The sequence below is a fragment of the Mauremys mutica genome, chromosome 1 (genome assembly GCF_020497125.1).
Source record: "Mauremys mutica isolate MM-2020 ecotype Southern chromosome 1, ASM2049712v1, whole genome shotgun sequence".
Taxonomy (NCBI): Eukaryota; Metazoa; Chordata; order Testudines; family Geoemydidae; genus Mauremys; species Mauremys mutica.
Window position 1 is genome coordinate 16544522 of NC_059072.1, and position 19683 is coordinate 16564204.

General features: G+C 47.1%; 1 protein-coding gene and 1 long non-coding RNA gene across 4 annotated transcripts in view; one reads left to right on the plus strand and one right to left on the minus strand.

Moving 5' to 3' along the window:
• The window catches only part of BEND7 (BEN domain containing 7), a 59349-nt gene extending 47123 nt beyond the window's left edge, over window positions 1-12226 (minus strand). Inside the window, exon 1 of one of the 3 annotated variants that reach the window (XM_044997525.1) lies at window positions 12153-12226. In XM_044997525.1, the coding sequence (XP_044853460.1) occupies window positions 12153-12195 (43 nt within the window). In that variant the 5' untranslated portion in view covers window positions 12196-12226. Of the gene's footprint in view, window positions 1-698; window positions 1262-12152 lie in introns of those variants that run through there. The other 2 variants (XM_044997516.1, XM_044997505.1) reach the window with 2 other exon arrangements.
• On the plus strand, window positions 706-10918 carry LOC123355253. Its single transcript, XR_006575034.1, has 3 exons — window positions 706-849; window positions 7370-7404; window positions 10750-10918. It is a non-coding gene; the product is annotated as an uncharacterized LOC123355253 (long non-coding RNA).
• Window positions 12227-19683: the final 7457 nt, after the last annotated feature.

Below are 19683 nucleotides of genomic sequence, written 5' to 3' on the forward strand. Positions count from 1 at the left end.
ACATACCCCCACCAAACTAAAACGCTAAGGCTGTAAAGTCCACCTGTGAAAATGACCACCAGCGACACTATCTTTATTTTTTCAAAGGTCGAAATAGAGAGGTCTGTTTTTTTCCCCGACAGAAATCCAAGTATTTTCTTAACCATCCCTTTTAAATCACCCTCTTCTTTTCGCAAAGCAAACACACACTGAGCGAACAAGTTACATGCCAGGAATTCTTCCTTACCCATGTACAATTAATTAGCTGCGTTGATTTTTTTTAAAGCAACCTCTTTTAGGTTTTTCTTTGAAATACGTGTATGTACGCAATCAACAGGAAAAAAAAAACCCCACACAGGAGTTGAATACCGAAAGGGTTCTCTGTTCCCCAACCATTATTTTGATAATTTCCTGACTCGCTTTTTTTGGTTGACTGGGTTTACAAGGAAATTGCGATCCAACTTTATTTTGGATAACATCTGCCCTGAAAACCATGCCCTCGCTGGGGAAGAGGGTTTTCAAAACAAATCCAAGGAGTTAAATCAGAAACAAGAGACGGCAGAAAGCCACTGAAGGAGGCAGAGGGAAGGGAGAAGCACACATTTCATAACATCCTGCTCTTCTCCTTTGATACGCGTTGAGCCGAAAGTCCTTTCGAGAGACAAATAAGCAAAAAGTCACACACCGAGCCACCCCCCGCCCCAGCCGCCCCACTTTACCTTGGTTGATCAGTTTAAAGCTTTGGGATTTCCTGCTCCTCTTCCTCTCAGTAAACTCCATGGTGTGGGCAGGAGGAGGAAGAAAGGAAGGAGAAAGGGGATGGCACAGAGCGAGTTGGAGGCTGAGCAGCCACCCAGCCGCAGGACCAAGGTCCGTCCCTTTAATCAGCAAAAATAAACCGGGGCTGGGAGATTTCAGTTCCAACGGCGGATCGGCGGCGATCTGGGACAAGTTGGCTCCGGGCTCCCTCCTTCCCCCCGGATCCAACCCCAAACTTTGCGGGGGGCTGCTCGCCCGGCGCGGGGGAAGCCCTCGCTGTGTGCGGGGAGCCGGCCGGGCCGCCTCCGGGGAGCCGCCGCCACCGCCGCCAAGGGAAGCGCTCCGCGGCTGGCGTGTGTCGCTACCTCAGCGGCGCCCGGGACCCCGCTGCCACCTGCTGGGGGAAGCCTGCGCGCACCACAGCGCGCCCCGTGGTGGCTGAGGGAGCCCGGCCCGCAGGCCGCCACCCCGAGGCCGGCCCGCAGCCCCACGCCACGCCGAGGCGGCGGCGGCGGCAGCAGGCCCCAGGGAGCTGGGAGGGGGAGGAGCGGGAGAGCGGTTTCAGCCTCATGGTCGTGAAGGCAGAGGACAGCGGGGTGATTCTGCGCCTCCCCCTCTTCTGCCGGCCCGGGGGAGGGGGTGGATCGGGGGCTGCTTATGGCAGGGGGAGGGGAACGCAGGGGCGGCGCCATTTTGTGCCCCCCCGTCCCCAGTGCAGTCCCCTCACGCGCACGGGCTGGCTCCCGCTACTGCCTCCTAGAGCCGCGGGTGCTCCCCGGCTGAGGCACGGGCTGCGGGCCCCGCAGGGCGCTCGGGGGAGCCAGCGCCTCTGTTCATCCCGAACTGGGTGACAGCGGGGCAGGCTGGTGGCATTGCCCCCAGGGGCTGCATCCCCCCCAGCCGGGCCTGTAGCGAGCCAGGGCCAGTGTCTCTCCACTGCAGGGGGTGCTGCTTGCTGTGCACACATGGGGCCAAATCCCACCCTCCTGCCATGCAAACTTCGCTGGGGAGAGGGGAAGCGATGGCCTGCAGCGGAGCTCCCAAGGGGGTTGGGCCCAGAGAGGAAGAGGCAGACTCTGCTCTCAAGCAGCCTTCACTGGGGGTCAGATCCTGCCTGAGGCTGCCTCTCACCAGCAGCTCTCTCCCGCCATGCCCGGGGCTCTGCTCAAGGAAGGATTTGTCATGTAAGCAAAGGTCAGGCCCTGGGTCAGACAAAGGCAGCACCTTTCCAGACTAGCAGAATACTTGACACCGGGCTTCAATTAAAAGCAAAGAAGAAAGATGGTTGATTCTGCCTGGTTTTCCTTTAGGCCTGGTCTGCACGCAGTGTTTGTACCAGAACAACTGTTTCGGTTAGGGGTGGAATTTTTAACCAGAATATTTACACTGCTACCAGTCCTAGTGTGGATACAACTATGCCAGTATAGAGGTGCCTTATGCTGGCATAGCTGGATCCACCCTGGGGGTTAAACCACTTAAGTGCATTAGGCCTGGTTTACACTACAGGGTTAGGATGACATAAGCTGCCTTGCATCAAACTAGCTGTGGAAATGTTCTTCACTTAAATTTGGCTTCTGCTGATGTAAATGCCTCTCCACCCATTTTTCAGAGGGATATCCGTGTTAGTCGGTATCCACAAAAACAACAAGGAGTCATGTCACACTTTAAAGACTAACATTTATTTGGGCATAAGCTTTCGTGGGTAAAACCCCCACTTCTTCAGGTTCATGGAGTGAAAATTACAGATGCAGGCATAAATATACTGACACATGAAGAGAAGGGAGTTACCTTATAAGTGGAGATCCACTTCCTGGACACTACAGTGCAAATAAATAATGGTCACATAAACAGCACCCTATACCGGAAACCTACTGATCACTATACTTACCTGCATGCCTCCAGCTTCCATCCAGGACACCACACGATCCATTGTCTACAGCCAAGCCCTTAGATACAACCAACTTGCTCCAATCCCTCAGACAGAGACAAACACAAGATCTTTATCAAGCATTCTTAAAACTACAATACCCACCTGGAGAAATGAGGAAACAGATTGACAGAGCGAGATGGGTACTCAGAAGTCACCTACTACAGGACAGGCCCAACAAGGAAAATAACAGAACACCACCAGCCATCACGTACAGCCCCCAGTTAAAACCTCTCCAGCACATCATCAACGGTCTACAACCTATCCTGGAAAACGATCCCTCACTTTCACAGACCTTTAGAGGCAGGCCAGTCCTCGGTTACAGACAGCCCCCCAACCTGAAGCAAATACCAGCAACTACACACCACACCACAGAAACACTAACCCAGGAACCAATCCCTGTAACAAACCTCGTTGCCTACTCTGTCCCCATATCTACTCTAGCAACACCATCAGAGGAGCCAACCACATGAGGCACTCCATCAGGGGCTCATTCACCTGCACATCTACTACTGTGATATATGCCATCATGTGCCAGCAATGCCCCTCTGCCATGTACATTGGTCAAACCAGACAGTCTCTATATAAAAGAATAAAGGGACACAAATCAGACATCAGGAATGGTAACATAGAAAAGCCAGAAGGAGAACACTTCAATCTCCCTGGACATTCTATAACAAATTTAAAAGTAGCCATGCTTCAACAAAAAAACTTCAAAAACAGACTTCAAAGAGAAACTGCAGAGCTACAATTCATTTGCAGATTTAACACCATTAATTTGGGCTTGGATAGGGACTGGGAGTGGCTGGCTCATCACAAAACCAATTTTCTCTCTCTTGGTATTGACACTCCTCATCAATTATTGAGAGTGGACCATATCCACCCTGATTGAATTGGCCCTGTCAACACTGTTTCTCTGCCTGTAAGGTAACTCCCATCTCTTCATGTGCCAGTATATTTATGCCTGTATCTGTAATTTTCACTCCATGCATCTGAAGAAGTGGAGTGTTTTACCCACGAAAGCTTATGCCCAAATAAATCTGTTAGTCTTTAAGGTGCCACCGGACTCCTCGTTGTTTTTACACCCATTTAGTAACAGCACCTTCCGAAGCGGCGTACAGACACAGTTGATTTGTCACGGAGTCACCTGGGCGATGCTCTGGAACTACTCCCTACGAAGCCAGTCAGGACTCTGGGGGAGCATGCCTCCTGTCTCTGAGCATACTGTCTCCAGGGCAAGAAGTTTACATAGTTTCAACCTTCCTGGGTCTGACCTCGGAGCATTCAGCATCCCCTTCCACACCGTGCGTTTCCCGCAGCGAGTCCGCCCTGGCAGGCCTCCTGGGGAAGGCAGATGGCCCTGCACCTCAACTCTGCAGTCAGCAGTGACTCTCAGCCAGACGGTAAAACAGAAGGTCTATTAGTCGACAGGAACACAGCGTAGGGTAGAACTTGTTAGCACAGAAATCAGTGACTTTCAGCCAAGTCTATCTTGAGGGGAGTGGAGCCCAGAGCCAGGGCTCTGGCCCTCCTCCTGTGCCCCAAGCCAGCCGAGACTGACTTACTTCCAGCTGCCTGGCCCCTGCCCTGCCCGTTGCTCCTCCTCAGCCTTTGTCTCTCTTCCTGGGCCAGAGTCACCCGGTCGCATTCCCCTCCTGGATCTCAGGTTATGAAGGGGCAGCTATAGCATCTATGCAGGCAGCTGGAGCAGCCTCCGCAAAAGTCACACACACCATTCATGCAAAACAGTAAGACTCACATAGGCTCGCATACAACATAACAAGGGAAAATCCCTACTTCGTCACATGATGTAATTATGTCAACACGTTGCTTATGATGACTGTTACTGGCTTTCAAGAGCCATCCCACAATGCCCCACACTGATAGTACAATCGATACAAACATTCTTGGTGAGGACACGACACAAGGAGCCAAGTATGCACACACACAAGTGATTTAGTATCTGCAGTGGCTGTATGCCTCCTTGTGAGGTGAACATAATTTTGTACTGTAGACATGACCTTACAGAGACAAGGTGGGTGAGGTAGTATCATTTATTGGACCAACCTCTGATGGAGAGAGACAAGCTTTTGAGCTTACACAGAGCTCTTCTTCAGGAGAGAAGCTCTGCTTTGGTCTACAGTACAAACTTACATTGATATAACTACATCGTTCAGCAGTGTGGAAAATCCACACCCTTGAGCGACACAGTTATACCAACCTAACTCCCAGTGCAGACAGCATTATGTTGATGGGAAAGCTTCTCCTTTCGACATAGGTACCGCCTCTCAGGGAGGTGGAGTACTTACACCGATGGGAGAAACTGTCCTATTGGCATAAGTAAGGTCTTCATTATGCGCTACAGCCCTCTGTGTAAGTTTGAAACTTGCCTTTTGCCAATAGAAGTTGGTCCAATAAAAGATACTACCTTGTCTGTGTATAGACAAACCCCATTTCTGCGTTTGCTGAAATTTAAAACTAAAAGCTAAATGCTCATTTTATCATATTTTTACAATGTGCATGTTTAAATTACCTGTCAGAATAATATCAAATTTTGGGGGGATGCAAACCAAGATCAAAAAGAGTTTTGCACAAGCCTTTGTGAATTAAGGCTGACAAATTTAATGCAGCTTAGTTTAACATGAATACCCAAAGTAAGAGAAAGATAGAGTCTTCTCCTGTGAAGGAACGTGTCTTGGCTGGATAACCATACTCAGAGAGTAGTTATTAAGGGTTCCCAATCCTGCTGGAAAGGTATAACAAGTGGGGTTCCGCAGGGGTCTGTTTTGGAACCGGCTCTGTTCAATATCTTCATCAACAACTTAGATATTGGCATAGAAAGTTCGCTTATTAAGTTTGCAGATGATACCAAACTGGGAAGGGATTGCAACTGCTTTGGAGGATAGGGTCAAAATTCAAAATGATCTGGACAAATTGGAGAAATGGTCTGAGCTAAACAGGATGAAGTTTAATAAAAACAAATGCAAAGTGCTCCACTTTGGAAGGAACAATCAGTTGCACACATACAGAATGGGAAGAGACTGTCTAGGAAGGAGTACGGCAGAAAGGGATCTAGGGGTTATAGTGGACCACAAGCTAAATATGAGTCAACAGTGTGATGCTGTTGCAAAAAAAGCAAACATGATTCTGGGATGCATTAACAGGTGTGTTGTGAGCAAGACACAAGAAGTCATTCTTCCGCTCTACTCTGCGCTGGTTAGGCCTCAACTGGAGTATTGTGTTCAGTTCTGGGCACCACATTTCAGGAAAGATGTGGAAAAATTGGAGAGGATCCAGAGAAGAGCAACAAGAATGATTAAAGGTCTAGAGAACATGACCTATGATGGAAGGCTGAAAGAATTGGGTTTGTTTAGTCTGGAAAAGAGAAGACTGAGAGGGGACATGATAGCCGTTTTCAGGTATCTAAAAGGGTGTCATAAGGAGGAGGGAGAAAACTTGTTCATCTTGGCCTCTAAGGATAGAACAAGAAGCAATGGGCTTAAACTGCAGCAAAGGAGGTTTAGGTTGGACATTAGGAAAAAGTTCCTAACTGTCAGGGTGGTTAAACACTGGAATAAATTGCCTAGGGAGGTTGTGGAATCTCCATCTCTGGAGATATTTAAGAGTAGGTTAGATAAATGTCTATCAGGGATGGTCTAGACAGTATTTGGTTCTGCCATGAGGGCAGGGGACTGGACTCGATGACCTCTCAAGGTCCCTTCCAGTCCTAGAATCTATGAATCTATAGCTGGCAATCTGTGTAATGAATTACAGGAGGCCCAGTTTAATATTTACATGACTGACAGTTGAAATGAATGCTTTAATTTATTCACCACTTGACACCTTCACACATTGCTATTTTACATCTCATGCTGTCTGCTAAAGTAGAAGGGCTAAACTCTTCCCTGGTGTAACTTCTTTGCAGTCAATATGTTAGGGGTACATTTAGGACAAGTGTATTATTTGCAGAGAACAGCCTGGACACACAATCCCGGACCCAGAGACTCCCAAACTCTGGGGAAGGGCAGATCAGAATCTTGTGGGTCAGACTCATCCCCAGTCACTTGGTGAAATGACAACTAAAGGGGCACACGATAACTTGCTTACAAGTAGGGTTGCCACCTTTCTAATTGCTGGTAACCAGACCCCCAAGGCCATGCCCCTGCCCCGTCTCTTTCCCCAAGGCCCTGCCCCTGTTGCTCGCTCCTCTCCTCTCCCCCATTGCTTGCCTCCATCATCTCCCCACTCCTAGCTCTGCTCCGGGGCTGGGACAGGATCTGCTGCAGCCTAACGAGGCTGCCTGCAGGTAGGAGGTGGCCTCGACTGAGCAGGGTCTGGCATGGGTTAATGACCCGACACCTCCCACTGCCCTGCGGTAACTAGGCTTTTGTTATCTGATCAGTACATCTGACCAGACACTGCCAGGTCCCATTTTTTACCGGACTTTCCGGTTGAAAACCGGGCACCTGGCAAATCTAAATGGTACCCAGACTCAGAAGCCAAAAAACAGACTGTCCAGGTAAAAGCCAGACGGGTGGCAACCCTACCTACTTGAAGAAAACAGTATCCCTGCTCCCATCAATATCCATAGGAAAATTCCTATTGATTTCAGTGGTACAGATCAAACCCATATTTAAGAGTAATGATCTGAAATGAATAAAAGAAAAACAGCCTGAATATTATCATTATTATTTTTTATTACAGTTGTGCCCAGAGTCTCCAATCAGGTTCCTGTTGTGGTAGGTGATGTACAAACACAAAGTAAAAGACACTCCCAGGCTCAAATCACAATGTCAGGAAATATGCCTAATGGTGAGATTTAATTCTAGAATATTGGACTCCTAAGGGAAGTGATGGTAACCTTATAGTTTGGGCAGGAGTGTCATTTTATATTACATTGCTATGGGGACAATCCCAAAAGGCAATCAGTATGCTACTTTGGGGAATTTTCTAAACGTCAATGATAGACTTTGTCAGAGAAAGTTGGACTTAAATACTGTCTTAAATCCTACATCATATTTTGGGTGTGGATGGTGAAGCAGTGGTGGTTGATGTTGTATACCGTGTGCTAAATTAAATAGGCCAAAGTAATACCCACTGGAACTTCACTGAAGTCAGGTCTACAGTGCAGTACCTTAATTTTGTTTGCAAAAATCAGGTTAACTTTTTAATAATTACTGCTGATTCTATTCTGCTAACCTGACAAAAGATTTAAAATATTTGGGACTGCTATGATTAGCACTCATCTTTAATGAGGACAATAGAGGAATTTTATGAGTTACTCATTTACTGCTAATCTAATCACATGGTAGGATCCTGCAGTGGACCAAGTGATATGCCGTAGGCCAAAGAGATCTTTTCTAGTATTTCTATGTTCTATATCTTGTATTGTTCATTTCTGTGAAGCATTTGCGGATACGCTTTGTGAAAGAGATACACAAGATAAAATTGTATTGATGGTTGTCTTCCCTTTTTGTTCTTTCCCTTTGTTATATTTTTTTCCTTGAAGGGACACTGTCAATTTGAAATTTTCTGTCTGAAAATTGTGTAAACACTAGTTACAAATAACACCTAAAGTTATTGTCACAGAAAGTTATCATAAACTGATTTCATTTTTCAGTTTGTTGTAGGGTTGCCAACTCTGATTGAAGCTATTTCAGGAGATATTTTCCCCCAACATGATGTAATGTCACTTTCTTAAAATATCCTATTAAAATCTCCCAGATTGCTCTCCCGGTGACTACTGAAAGCAATGCTGATTCTGGGAGACTCTAGGCCAATCCTGGAGGGTTGGCAATCCTAGTTTGTTGCCTTTGTGCATATGACAGAACTTAGGGTACAGTCAGTTTCACACTTTCCCCTGTATAGTGAGAGCCTGATCCTGCAAACATAAACACCACACACGTGAATTTACTCATGTAAGTAGTCCCACTGACTTCACCTAGATAAGCATTTACTGACTCATACACTTAGGCCCTGATTCTGCAATCTGTGCTGCATGGAAATGAATCAGAAATTAGAAAATTGGATAGCCTTTTTGATCAAAGTCCTTTAATTATTTATAGAACACATATGACACGGGTAGCTACTGAGCACTTGTCCTTCCTACACTGACAATGTGCCTCAGCCATGACCTGATGGGACCTCCTTGAGAGATCACAGGGTAGTTTGTTCTCCATGTGTTCCTGGGCCTATGGGTTGGGACTGCACTGGTATTTTTATGCTCTGGACCACTAGGCCTCATCTACACTTAGAATGTATGTTGAAATAGCTATGGCGCACAGGTTGTGAAAAATCCACACCGTGGAACGCTGTAGCTATGCCATCCTAACCCCAGTGTAGACACAGCTAGCTCGACAGAAGAATGCTTCTGTTGACCTAGCTACCATCGTTCAGGGAGGTGGTTTTACCTACATTGATGGAAAAACCCCTTCTGTTGCTGGCCTAGTTATGGACTCAGACCATCAGCTCATTTGTCACAGGCCACAATCAGATTATTCTAACTAGAGACCTACAGATAAAGTCTTCTTTATTCTGTTACCATGGCTGCCATGTTCTTCCCTACATACTCAGTACCTGCTCTTCTGTGGTGGGCAAGTGACTGTAATAAAGGGAACTGGATCAAAGGGGCAGAAAGCTTTTAATTTCACCTTTTAATTCATCTTAAATCTCAGGGCTGTATGAATATTACATTTTAAGAAACTATTGTTCCTCTTTGGTGGAAACATGGGAGTATTATTTATCCAGTTCTAGTCAGGGTTTATTTGAGAATGTTTTATTTCAAAATAACACTTGAAATTTGTATATATTCACAAATAGTCAAAATTATTTGCTCAATTAAAATATTCATTGAATAATTTGTTTTTTTAAAAGGTCATTAAATTAAAATAAAGCCAAGGCCATATCTCACAACAAGCTCCATGTGGAGGCAGGATCAGTGCCTAAATTGATCAGTTCTATCCCTGACCCAGTCTCTCTCCTTCCTAGTTATTATGGTCTGAGTTACTCTGCCTTCAAAACCAATTTCCTGAATCAATACCGGTCCTTCCGGGTCTGTTGAATCTTATGTCTGCATGCATGTGCGTGCACACACTCTCTCTCTCTCTCTCTCTCTTTCTCACTCCTGCAAATAGGGATAATGATACAGGTCTCCTTTGAGGACTTTGAGATCAACCAATAAAAAGTGCTGTATAAGAGCTAGGTATTATTACTGCAGTACTAAATAATAATGCTTTCTACATCAGGATGTTCTAGACACTCAGTGCTTCTTTGCTCCAAGGCTTATCCTAAAAACAGACATGTTCAGCTATTTAAAATATTTAGCTGTGTGCAAACAATTATTATGAAGGCAGGATAGCTCAGGGCAAACAGGAGGAAAGGAGAGTGATGGTACAGGAGTACTATGTTCCCTTAGCCATTTAATTTAAAAATTGTACATTTAAAAAAGCCTTGACTTACAAATCTCCAGGCAGTTCAAAGTATTACATTCACATGTGTAAAGGAATCTGCCAGGCTTGTGCAAGCAGAAGTGGCTGTCAGTTGCAATATTAATATTACTTTTCTTGGAGATGGGAAAAGTTCACTGTGAAATGAAAGCCCAAGAGACAGTTGAAGAGGCTGATGAGAGCATCAGGAGTTGCATATAGGTCACTGGTTAGTGGGCTAGCAATTCAATTTCAGCTATTTGTTTTTAGTTGAATGTATTCGATTATTTATAAGCTGTGGTAACAATTTCTCCCTGAAGGTTTCCACTTTTCTAGACACGTTCAGGCAGTCCTGTTTTTAATCTGTTCGCTTGCTAATAGGACACACCCATGCTATGTTTACTCCTCAGGGAGTTCTGCACCAAAAAAATAAAAATTCTACACACAATATTTTAAAATTCTGCATATTTTATTTGTCAAAATAACACACAATGTAATCATGTCAGTCCCATGCGGCTGGGCTGTCATTATTTTTTCATGCAGAAATCACAAATTCTGCATGAAAAAACATTCTGCAGAAAACATTCATTCTGTGCAAATTCTGCGTTGTGCAGTGGCACAGAATTCCAGCAGGGATATATCTTGTCTCTCTCATTGCAGAGCATCCCTTACATAGAGCCTGAATGTTAAAACAGCTGGAGATTGGGCCACTGCGGATATGGACATCTGGATGCCATGAAGAAATGTTTCTGAAATTTGTGGTAACCTGTTTTGAGGTCCTCCACAATTTCTTCCTGAAACACTCTTACAACAGTACTTGAAATCTTACTCTTCCACTGCTCTTATTCTCTTTTTCATTTGAGAGAGTATTTTGAAAATTGCTCCTTGTCTTCTTCATTCCCCGAGTTGTTCTCATATAACTAATATTACAAAATAAAAAAAACCCAAACCACCCACTCAAAATTATTTGCTCAGTTAAAATATTCATTGAATAATTTGTTTTTTTAAAAGGGGTTGTATTACGTCTTACAACTTTTTGCTACCCAACATCTTCTCTTTTGCTCAGTGAGACCTCTTGAGAAGAGCAATGAAAAGACAACTGACAAGCCTGTGTCATTCCCAGCTGCCCTTCAGCCTTCTGAGCTAATATTCCACCTGTTCTCATCTGAAAGGGGCATTTCCCAAAACATTCAGTTGCTGTTTTAACAGCAGTACATTGTGTAACCTGTTCTCTCGCAGCAGTCCCTTCAGCTTCCATTCCTCAAACACAGTCACAAGAATACACCCATAGTAGTAGTCAATCACTGCAGCTACACCCAGAAAAAATATCCGTAATCAGCTGCAGGCCCAATGGCACTTAGCAACACTAGCCACTCCAGCTCCATCGGATTCTAGGAAGCTGTACAATAAACCTCCTCCCAGCCCCTAACAGCCAGCCTCATGTAAGTCCTGACTGAGGCTAGTAATGGAGACATTACTTCATACTATGCTTCCACAGCTCAATCCTATCATTGCTTCCAGTTTGCCATAGGGATCTGCTCCTTGATTCTGTTTTGATCCTTTTCTATTTCTTGCACATTTGCACCGAAATCAATAGGACTTTGCAAACTAAACGTAATGTGTGCTTTGGTATGCTACTAATCCACTTATTTGGATCCTCTTACTGCTCCTTTGGGCTGCCCTGATCTTCTCTATCAGCCCACCCAGCTGCTCTGATCTGCTCTCTAAACTTCCACTGCAGCTATATTAGCCCTGTCAACTCACAAGGCCGCTCTGTCAGCTCCTCCAATCTTCTCGTCCAATGAGAGACTCTGTACTAAAATATAATGCTTGTAACATAGAACACCGATGTAAGCTAAAATCATGAAAAGTTGCTACAGCACCTGCTCAGAAGCTGTATTTCCTCAAATGTTTAAAATGCAGACAACTGAAATTGTTTAGGTCACACTAGGAAATAACAGCCTGCTTTTCAGTTCTGAAAATTAAAGCATTTTTGTCCCAGGGAGAATCTGGACCCTCCCCCCCCTGCCCCATTTCAAAAATAGATTATGTGAATTTCATACCTGTGGGAGATTGACAGCCCTGGAGACCAATGTACTTATTCATCAAGAGGATTTATGCAGCAGCAGTTTAAACTTCCTTGAACCTACAAACCACTAATATAGCTCTCTTTTGATGTAGAAAAGCTGCCTCTAGGAATGAAAGGATAGTTCAAGTCTCCATGACCCATTCATCTTTGACCCCTCTGCCGCAGCAGATGATAGTGTTAATGGGGGTGAGTTTTTTGGGTGACATGGACAGATTCAGTAGAAATTAACTGACAAAAAACAAACCTGAAAAAGAGCTCTGTATAAGCTCAAAAGCTTGTCTCTTTCACCAAGAAAAGTTGGTCCAATAAAAAACAAAATACCTCACCTATGTTGTCTCTCTAAAAACTAGGTAGCAATCATTGGGAAACAACTTTCAATAATTACCATCCTGGGCTGTATTTGAATGGATGATGTCAGAATTAAAGGTACAATATCCCCTTTAAAACCACTGAGCCATTCATCTTCAAAGACCATTCCAAAAAATCAAGCTGTAATCACTAGAAGTGCTTTCATAAGGTTTTCTACAGTTTCATTGGAAAATATTTGGTATTTGGGTTACTGTAATCGACAGTGTATTCAACTATAATTTAAGTCAACTTAAAAAAAACCCCTAAAAATCAGGGTTTGCACTCACAGGCTCCCTGAACGTGTCATCTTTCTCTCTTACCCCCCTCCCCAGATCTGTAGTTCTACTAGTTTTAAAAAAAATATATACATTCATTTTTTATTCTTGGAGACCAGTCTGCATTTTCATTGATCAGCCCTTATCTGCCACAGCATCTTTCCTTGAAAGAGTTTCTATCAATAACGACAGCACCATGCTCCTGTTGCACTGAATGGTCACTGCTGGAAGCTATGCCTCCAGCTGTCACTGACACAACATATCACCAGCAAAGCATGGAAACTTCATTGCCTACAGATGCCCCACTTTGGGCTGTGTACTTGTTATATCACAACCAGGGCTGGGCTGGGTCAGTAGTTGTAGGCTGGAAGCCAAGCTGTGAGGCTGACTCATGCAGGAATTTCTTATATGTTTTGGTTACATTTGTGCAGTATTGTCTGTAATTATGTTTTCCCTTGAATTTCTTGTCTTGTGTATGTGTCAGGGGGATAATATTAGTACTGTAACTGTTCAGCGTATAAATGGACTGGTATCTATGTGTATTCTAGCAATAACTTGATTTGCCTGGTGCTACTGAAGCAGTAGAAACAATAAATGTATTGTGGCCAGGAAACCAGAGCTAACATCCACTTTCTTGCAAGAAGTTCTGTGTGCTTTCTTATGACCACAGGTGGTCAGGGTCTCCATTTTACTTCTCAATCAAAAGAGAGCACACTGTCCCCTGACATACTGATTCAATAGGGACTCAGATGACAAGAGTGCCACTAATTGAATCACCAATACCATTTCCTAAAGCAACCAGGTTTTACTTAGGCCTGGTCTACACTAGGAGTTTATGTCAAATTTAGCAGTGTTAATTCGATTTAACCGTGCAACCGTCCACACCAGGAAGCTAATTAGTTCGACCTAGAGGGCTCTTTAGTTCGAATTCGGTACTCCACCCCGACGAGGGGAGTAGCGCTAAATTCAACATGGCTATGTCGAGTTAGCCTATGTGTGGACGGAAATCAACCTTAGTAGCTCCGGGAGCTATCCCACAGTGCACCACTGTGTTGACGCTCTGGACAGCAGTCCGAGCTCAGATGTTCTGATCAGCCATACAGGAAAAGCCCCGGGAAAATTTGAATTCCTTTTCCTGTCTGGCCAGTTTGAATCTCAATTCCTGGTTGGACATCGGGGCGAGCTCAGCAGCACCGGCAACGATGCAGAGCTCTCCAGCAGAGGGGTCCATGCAATCTCAGAGTAGAAAGAGGGCCCCAGCATGGACTGACCAGGAAGTCTTGGATCTGATCGCTGTGTGGGGCGATGAGTCTGTGCTTTCGGAGCTGCGCTCCAAAAAACGGAATGCAAAGACCTACGAGAAGGTCTCCAAAGCCATGGCACTCAGAGGATACAGCTGGGATGCAACGCAGTGCCGCGTGAAAATCAAGGACCTGAGACAAGGCTACCAAAAAATCAAAGCGGCAAACAGACGCTCCAGAGCCCAGCCCCAGACATGCCGCTTCTACGAGGCACTGCATGCCATTCTCGGTGGGTCTGCCACCACTGCCCCACCAGTGACCGTGGACTCTGAGGATGGGATAGTGTCGAGGGGCAGTTTCTCGGCGATGTTCGCGGATGGGGAAGATGAGGAAGGGTTTGTGGAGGACGAGGCAGGCGACAGCGCTTACAATACTGCTTTCCCCAACAGCCAGGATCTCTTCATCAGCCTCACAGAGATCCCCTACCAACCCTCCCCGGCCGTTAACCCGGACTCTGAATCAGGGGAAGGATCAGTCGGTAAGTGCTATAAACATGTAAACATTTATTTTTTAAAAAACAGGAATAAAAACTATATGAAAAGAAGGTCAATACATATAGGGATAGAACAGAAATCCTCTTGGGAGAGTTCCACGAAGCTCTCGTAGAGGTACTCAAAAAGCCTCCGCAGGAGGTTCCTGGGGAGAGGTGGCTTATTGGGTGCTCCGTGGAAGCACACTCTTCAGCGCCAGGCTATCCTCAGGTACAGTGGGAGCATTGCCTCGACGAGCATGGCAGCATAGGGCCCTGGTCTGTGCAGGGTTTCACGCAGCATGCGCTCTCTGTCTCTCTTAGTGACACGCCTCAGGGTGATCTCGCTCGGCGACTGCTGCATCTAATTAGGGGAATTACTTTAATGTTACTATTGGGAATGCTTGACTTTTCCTTTGCATAACAATGACCGTCGTTTAACAGCCACGTGGTGGAGGCTGCAGAGGGAAAGCATACAGGGATCTTTCCTGGGGACAGCCGCGAGGGAGTGGAACAGGGTCAGACTTTATGCTTTCCAGATTGCCTGCAGCAGGAGGCCACTGCTATCCATTAACTGTTAAGCAGCCTAAAGTTTACGGCTTACCAGGCCTGGCTGCTACACGGATTCTGCTGTCCTGCCCCGCTTGTCTGATCTCCAGTGCAAGACCCCAGGCAATGAAAGCGAATGCCGAAAATTCGAACTTGTCCTGAGAGCGCATGAGATGGGTGCCGTGTATGGTCTTGTTCACAGAAACAGACTAGACTGTGTTCAGTGTTCGCAAACATGTATCTTTGCGAGGAAATCACTTCCTTTTTCCCATCACACAGCTGCGGCTGTTTCCCGAACTGCCCCGGCATCCCCCTCACAGAGGCTGGCGCAGATTAGGCGGCGAAAGAAAAAGACTCGGGACGAGATGTTCGCTGAACTGATGGCCTGCTCCAGAGCCGAGGCGGCCCAGCAGAGCCAGTGGAGGGAGACCCTCTCTCAGCAGCAGCGCTCACACAGCGAACGGGAGGACAGGTGGCAGCAGGAAGACCAGCAGGCGACTCAAACGCTGCTTGGACTAATGAGGGAGCAAACGGACACGCTCCGGCGCCTTGTGGATGTTCTGCAGGACCGCAGGCAGGAGCAGAGAGCCCCCCTGAACTGTATCTGCAACCGCCCTCCCCCGCCACAAAGTCCTGTCCCCCCCTCACCCAAAATTACAAGAAGGAGGGGCGCTAGGGGCCGTGAAAACTGTCACTCCACCCCAGCAGAGCGCTCATGTAACAAACAGCTCTCATTCCCTAAAGTATGAGAATTGCTTCCCTTCCTGGCTCACCCAATCCAAAATCCCAGTTTCATCCCCCAACTGTGTAGTTGAGTATTAAAAATAGTTTGCTGTTCATTACTGTTTCCGTCATGTTTCTTTGCAGAAGACTTTGTGTGAAGGGGAGATAGGGGTTTGTTAATTGCATAGGACAGCCACCATTACCAGGGTACAGACATGGGGGCAGGATCAACAGCAGGTCACACACAGAGTGCAGTCACTAGGCACCCGGGTCACTCTGGGAGGTGTCTGCTGCCCCAGGTCAGTCTGGGAGGTGTATGCTGCCCCAGGGTCCGAGCGCCTGGCATCCACAAATGGCAAGGCAGGCTGCCCTTACCATGCCCTTCCACCCTAGCCATGAGCCTCTCCGATGCCCTGAGCCCCAGCCAGAGCCATCATCCCCCTACACCTACTCACCCTTCCCACACACCCCTCACCCCTTCCTGCAAACCCACCCCTTCCTGCACACCCTCCTGTAACCGTCCTCCCCCCAGAGACCGCTGTAGGAGCAGGAGCGTGTCATTCCTCGAGTGTAGAAGCGGTCTGTACATCACTGCACACCGTACCCACCACAGTCTGCGTCCCTGTTTGAACCCTTTAACGCGAATTCGTTAGTAAAGAAAACTTTGTTAATTAAAAATGTTCCAATAACTTTATTTTTAAACGTCTGTTGGAAGGGGGGAAACCTCGTGAACGTGGTATGTAACCGCTGAAAAAAGTCAATAGTAACTGAAACAGGGGCAGGTTCAGCTTCTCTGTAAAGAGACTGGACAGTCATAGGTTACCCTGCTCTCTGAGGAACCTAGCTTTCAAAGCCTCCCGGATGCACAGCGCTTCCCGCTGGGCTCTTCTAATCGCACGGGTGTCTGGCTGAGCGTAATCAGCAGCCAGGCGATTTGCCTCAACCTCCCATCCCGCCATAAAGGTCTCCCCCTTGCTCTCACAGAGATTGTGGAGCACACAGCAAGCTGCAATAACAATGGGGATATTGGTTTCGCTGAGATCTGAGCGAGTCAGTAAGCTCCTCCATCTCCCCTTGAGACGTCCGAAAGCACACTCCACCACCATTCTGCACTTGCTCAGCCGGTAGTTGAAGAGTTCTTTGTCACTGTCCAGGGCGCCTGTATAGGGCTTCATGAGCCAGGGCATTAGCGGGTAGGCTGGGTCCCCGAGGATCACTGTAGGCATCTCCACATCCCCAACAGTTATTTTGTGGTCCGGGAAGAAACTACCTTCCTGCAGGCGTCTAAACAGACAAGAGTTCCTGAAAACACGCGCGTCATGAACCTTGCCCGGCCACCCGACGTAGATGTTGGTAAAACGTCCCCTATGGTCCACCAGTGCTTGCAGCACCATTGAAAAGTAGCCCTTTCGGTTAATATACTGGCTGGCCTGGTGGGCCGGTCCCAGGATAGGGATGTGAGTCCCATCTATAGCCCCACCGCAGTTTGGGAATCCCATCGCGGCGAAGCCATCTATGACGACCTGGACGTTTCCCAGGGTCACTACCTTTGAGAGCAGTAGGTCAACGATTGCGTGGGCTACTTGCATCACAGCAACCCCCACGGTAGATTTGCCCACGCCAAAGTGGTTCGCTACTGACCGGTAGCTGTCTGGCGTTGCAAGTTTCCAGAGGGCTATGGCCACTCGCTTCTGCACACTCAGGGCTGCTCGCATCCGGGTGTCCTGGCGCTTCAGGGCAGGGGCCAGCAAGTCACACAGTTCAAGGAAAGTGCCCTTACGCATCCTGAAGTTTCGCAGCCACTGTGATTCATCCCAGACCTGCAGCACTATGCGGTCCCACCAGTCCGTGCTTGTTTCCCGGGCCCAGAATCGCCATCCCATAGCATGAACGTGACCCATTGCCACCATGATCTCCGCGGCGCGGGGTCCCGTGCTTTGTGAGAGGTCTCTGCCACTCTGACACTTCACGTCCTCACCGCGCTGCCGGAGCCTCCTCGCCCGATTTCTCAGCAGCTGACTGTGGAAGAGGTGTTCGATAAGGTGAGAGGAGTTGACAACGGCCATAAGTGCAGCGATGATCGCAGCGGGCTCCATGCTCGCAGTGCTGTGGCGTCCGCGCTGTCACTGACCAGAAAAGTGCGCAAACAGAGTTCCCGCCGGCGCTTTCAAGGAGAGAGGGCGGGAGTGACGGTTGAATGATGACAGTTACCCAAAACCACCCTCGACACATTTTTCCCCCAGAAGGCATTGGGGGCTCTACCCAGCATTCCAATGGGAAGCGGGGACTGCGGGAACTGTGGGATAGCTGCCCAGAATGCACCGCTTCCAATGTCGACGCTTGCCCCGTTAGTGTGGACTCACAAATTCGAATTAGTGTCCTTGGTGTGGATACACAAATTCGAATTCATCAGGTTGAATCCACAAATTCGACCTAAGTTAAATCGAACTACTCCTGTAGTGTAGACATACCCTTAGTTCTATGACCCAGAAGTTACTGACAGAGATGGTATTGAATATCACTGAGGCTGGGAAGGCATTGCAGTGGGATCTAGTATGTTTAGAAATTCAGGATTTCCTGAATGACCAGCTGATGGCCATTTGGAGTGATCTTGAGCACCAGACTTGGCCCACTGCCCTTACAGACACATCAGGAGTACCATCTGATCTGTGGTCATGGAGACATACTTGGACACTTTCTGGATGGGAGTGTGGACATTCACAGTGCTCCTTCCAAGCATTTGGACCGGTTAGGGTGGGTGTGGGCTCCCACATACCGAATCCTGACAGGTCCATGGGGAGGATGAATGTGGAACTGAATACCCCCTCATTAATAACCCCAGCTCCCTAGAGCTTAATTGCTTTTTGTCCTCAAAGTATGAGAAAACTCAGCCAAAAGGTTTGTTGAGTATTCTCAAAGGGGGGAATTGTTGGTGTCATTAGGCATGACTCTAGGTAACTCAGGAGGGTGGAAAACCACAGTGTCAATGAAGCCCTTCTGTAGTAGGCCTGAATGAACTAAAGTCACTCCATGTCTGACCAAAGCCTTTCCATGTTTGAACTTTAATTGACCTAACAAGCTAGCAACATAGAATGGAATGTGTAACAGCTAGTTATCAGGTGCAACCCCACTCACACCGATACTAGGAAATAATAATGAGGCCTGTATGCCTCTGGCTAAGGGGCAAAATAACAGATCAAAAGAAATAAAACAAGATAACGGTTCAAAGAAGAGTTACTAACGAGCTAGGCTGGTTCCCGCCAAGTATGACTTAACTGCTTAATGTAATTGCTATTGCAAAGTGTATTTGCTGCATGGGAATGAAAGGTGGGGAGAGAGGGGAAGTGGGGGGGGATAGAAGAGGCTTAGTTAAAGTTATGTATAAAAAGAGAAAAGCGGCTTGTAGCTGTGTGCTTGATCTGAGACATGTCTGTGTCTCCGAGCATCACGCTTTGAGATCTCAAATAAACTTTGTCTGCTTCTCCACCTTGGTGTGTTTATTGGAGCGAAGCACACCGGGCAACGAACCGCTGTTGCTGCCTCGGGCATTCTGTGCCGGCAACAGTTTTTAAGAGCAGGTTAGACAAACACCTATCAGTAATGGTCTAGATCAGCGGTTCTCAAATGTTAGGAACCCAGGGACCCTCATTTTGATATAAAAAATGTTCACGGACCCCCAAGTTCCACTCAAGCCCCAAGCCTCACTCCCAATCCTTCCTCCAACGGCCCAGTCCCACCCCTCTTCCCACCCCCGCTCCACTGCTGCCTCTCCTCTTCCTAGCCTTTTTCCACCCCCGCCCACAAGTGCACCCTGTCCTCACTCCTCCCCATCCCTCCCTC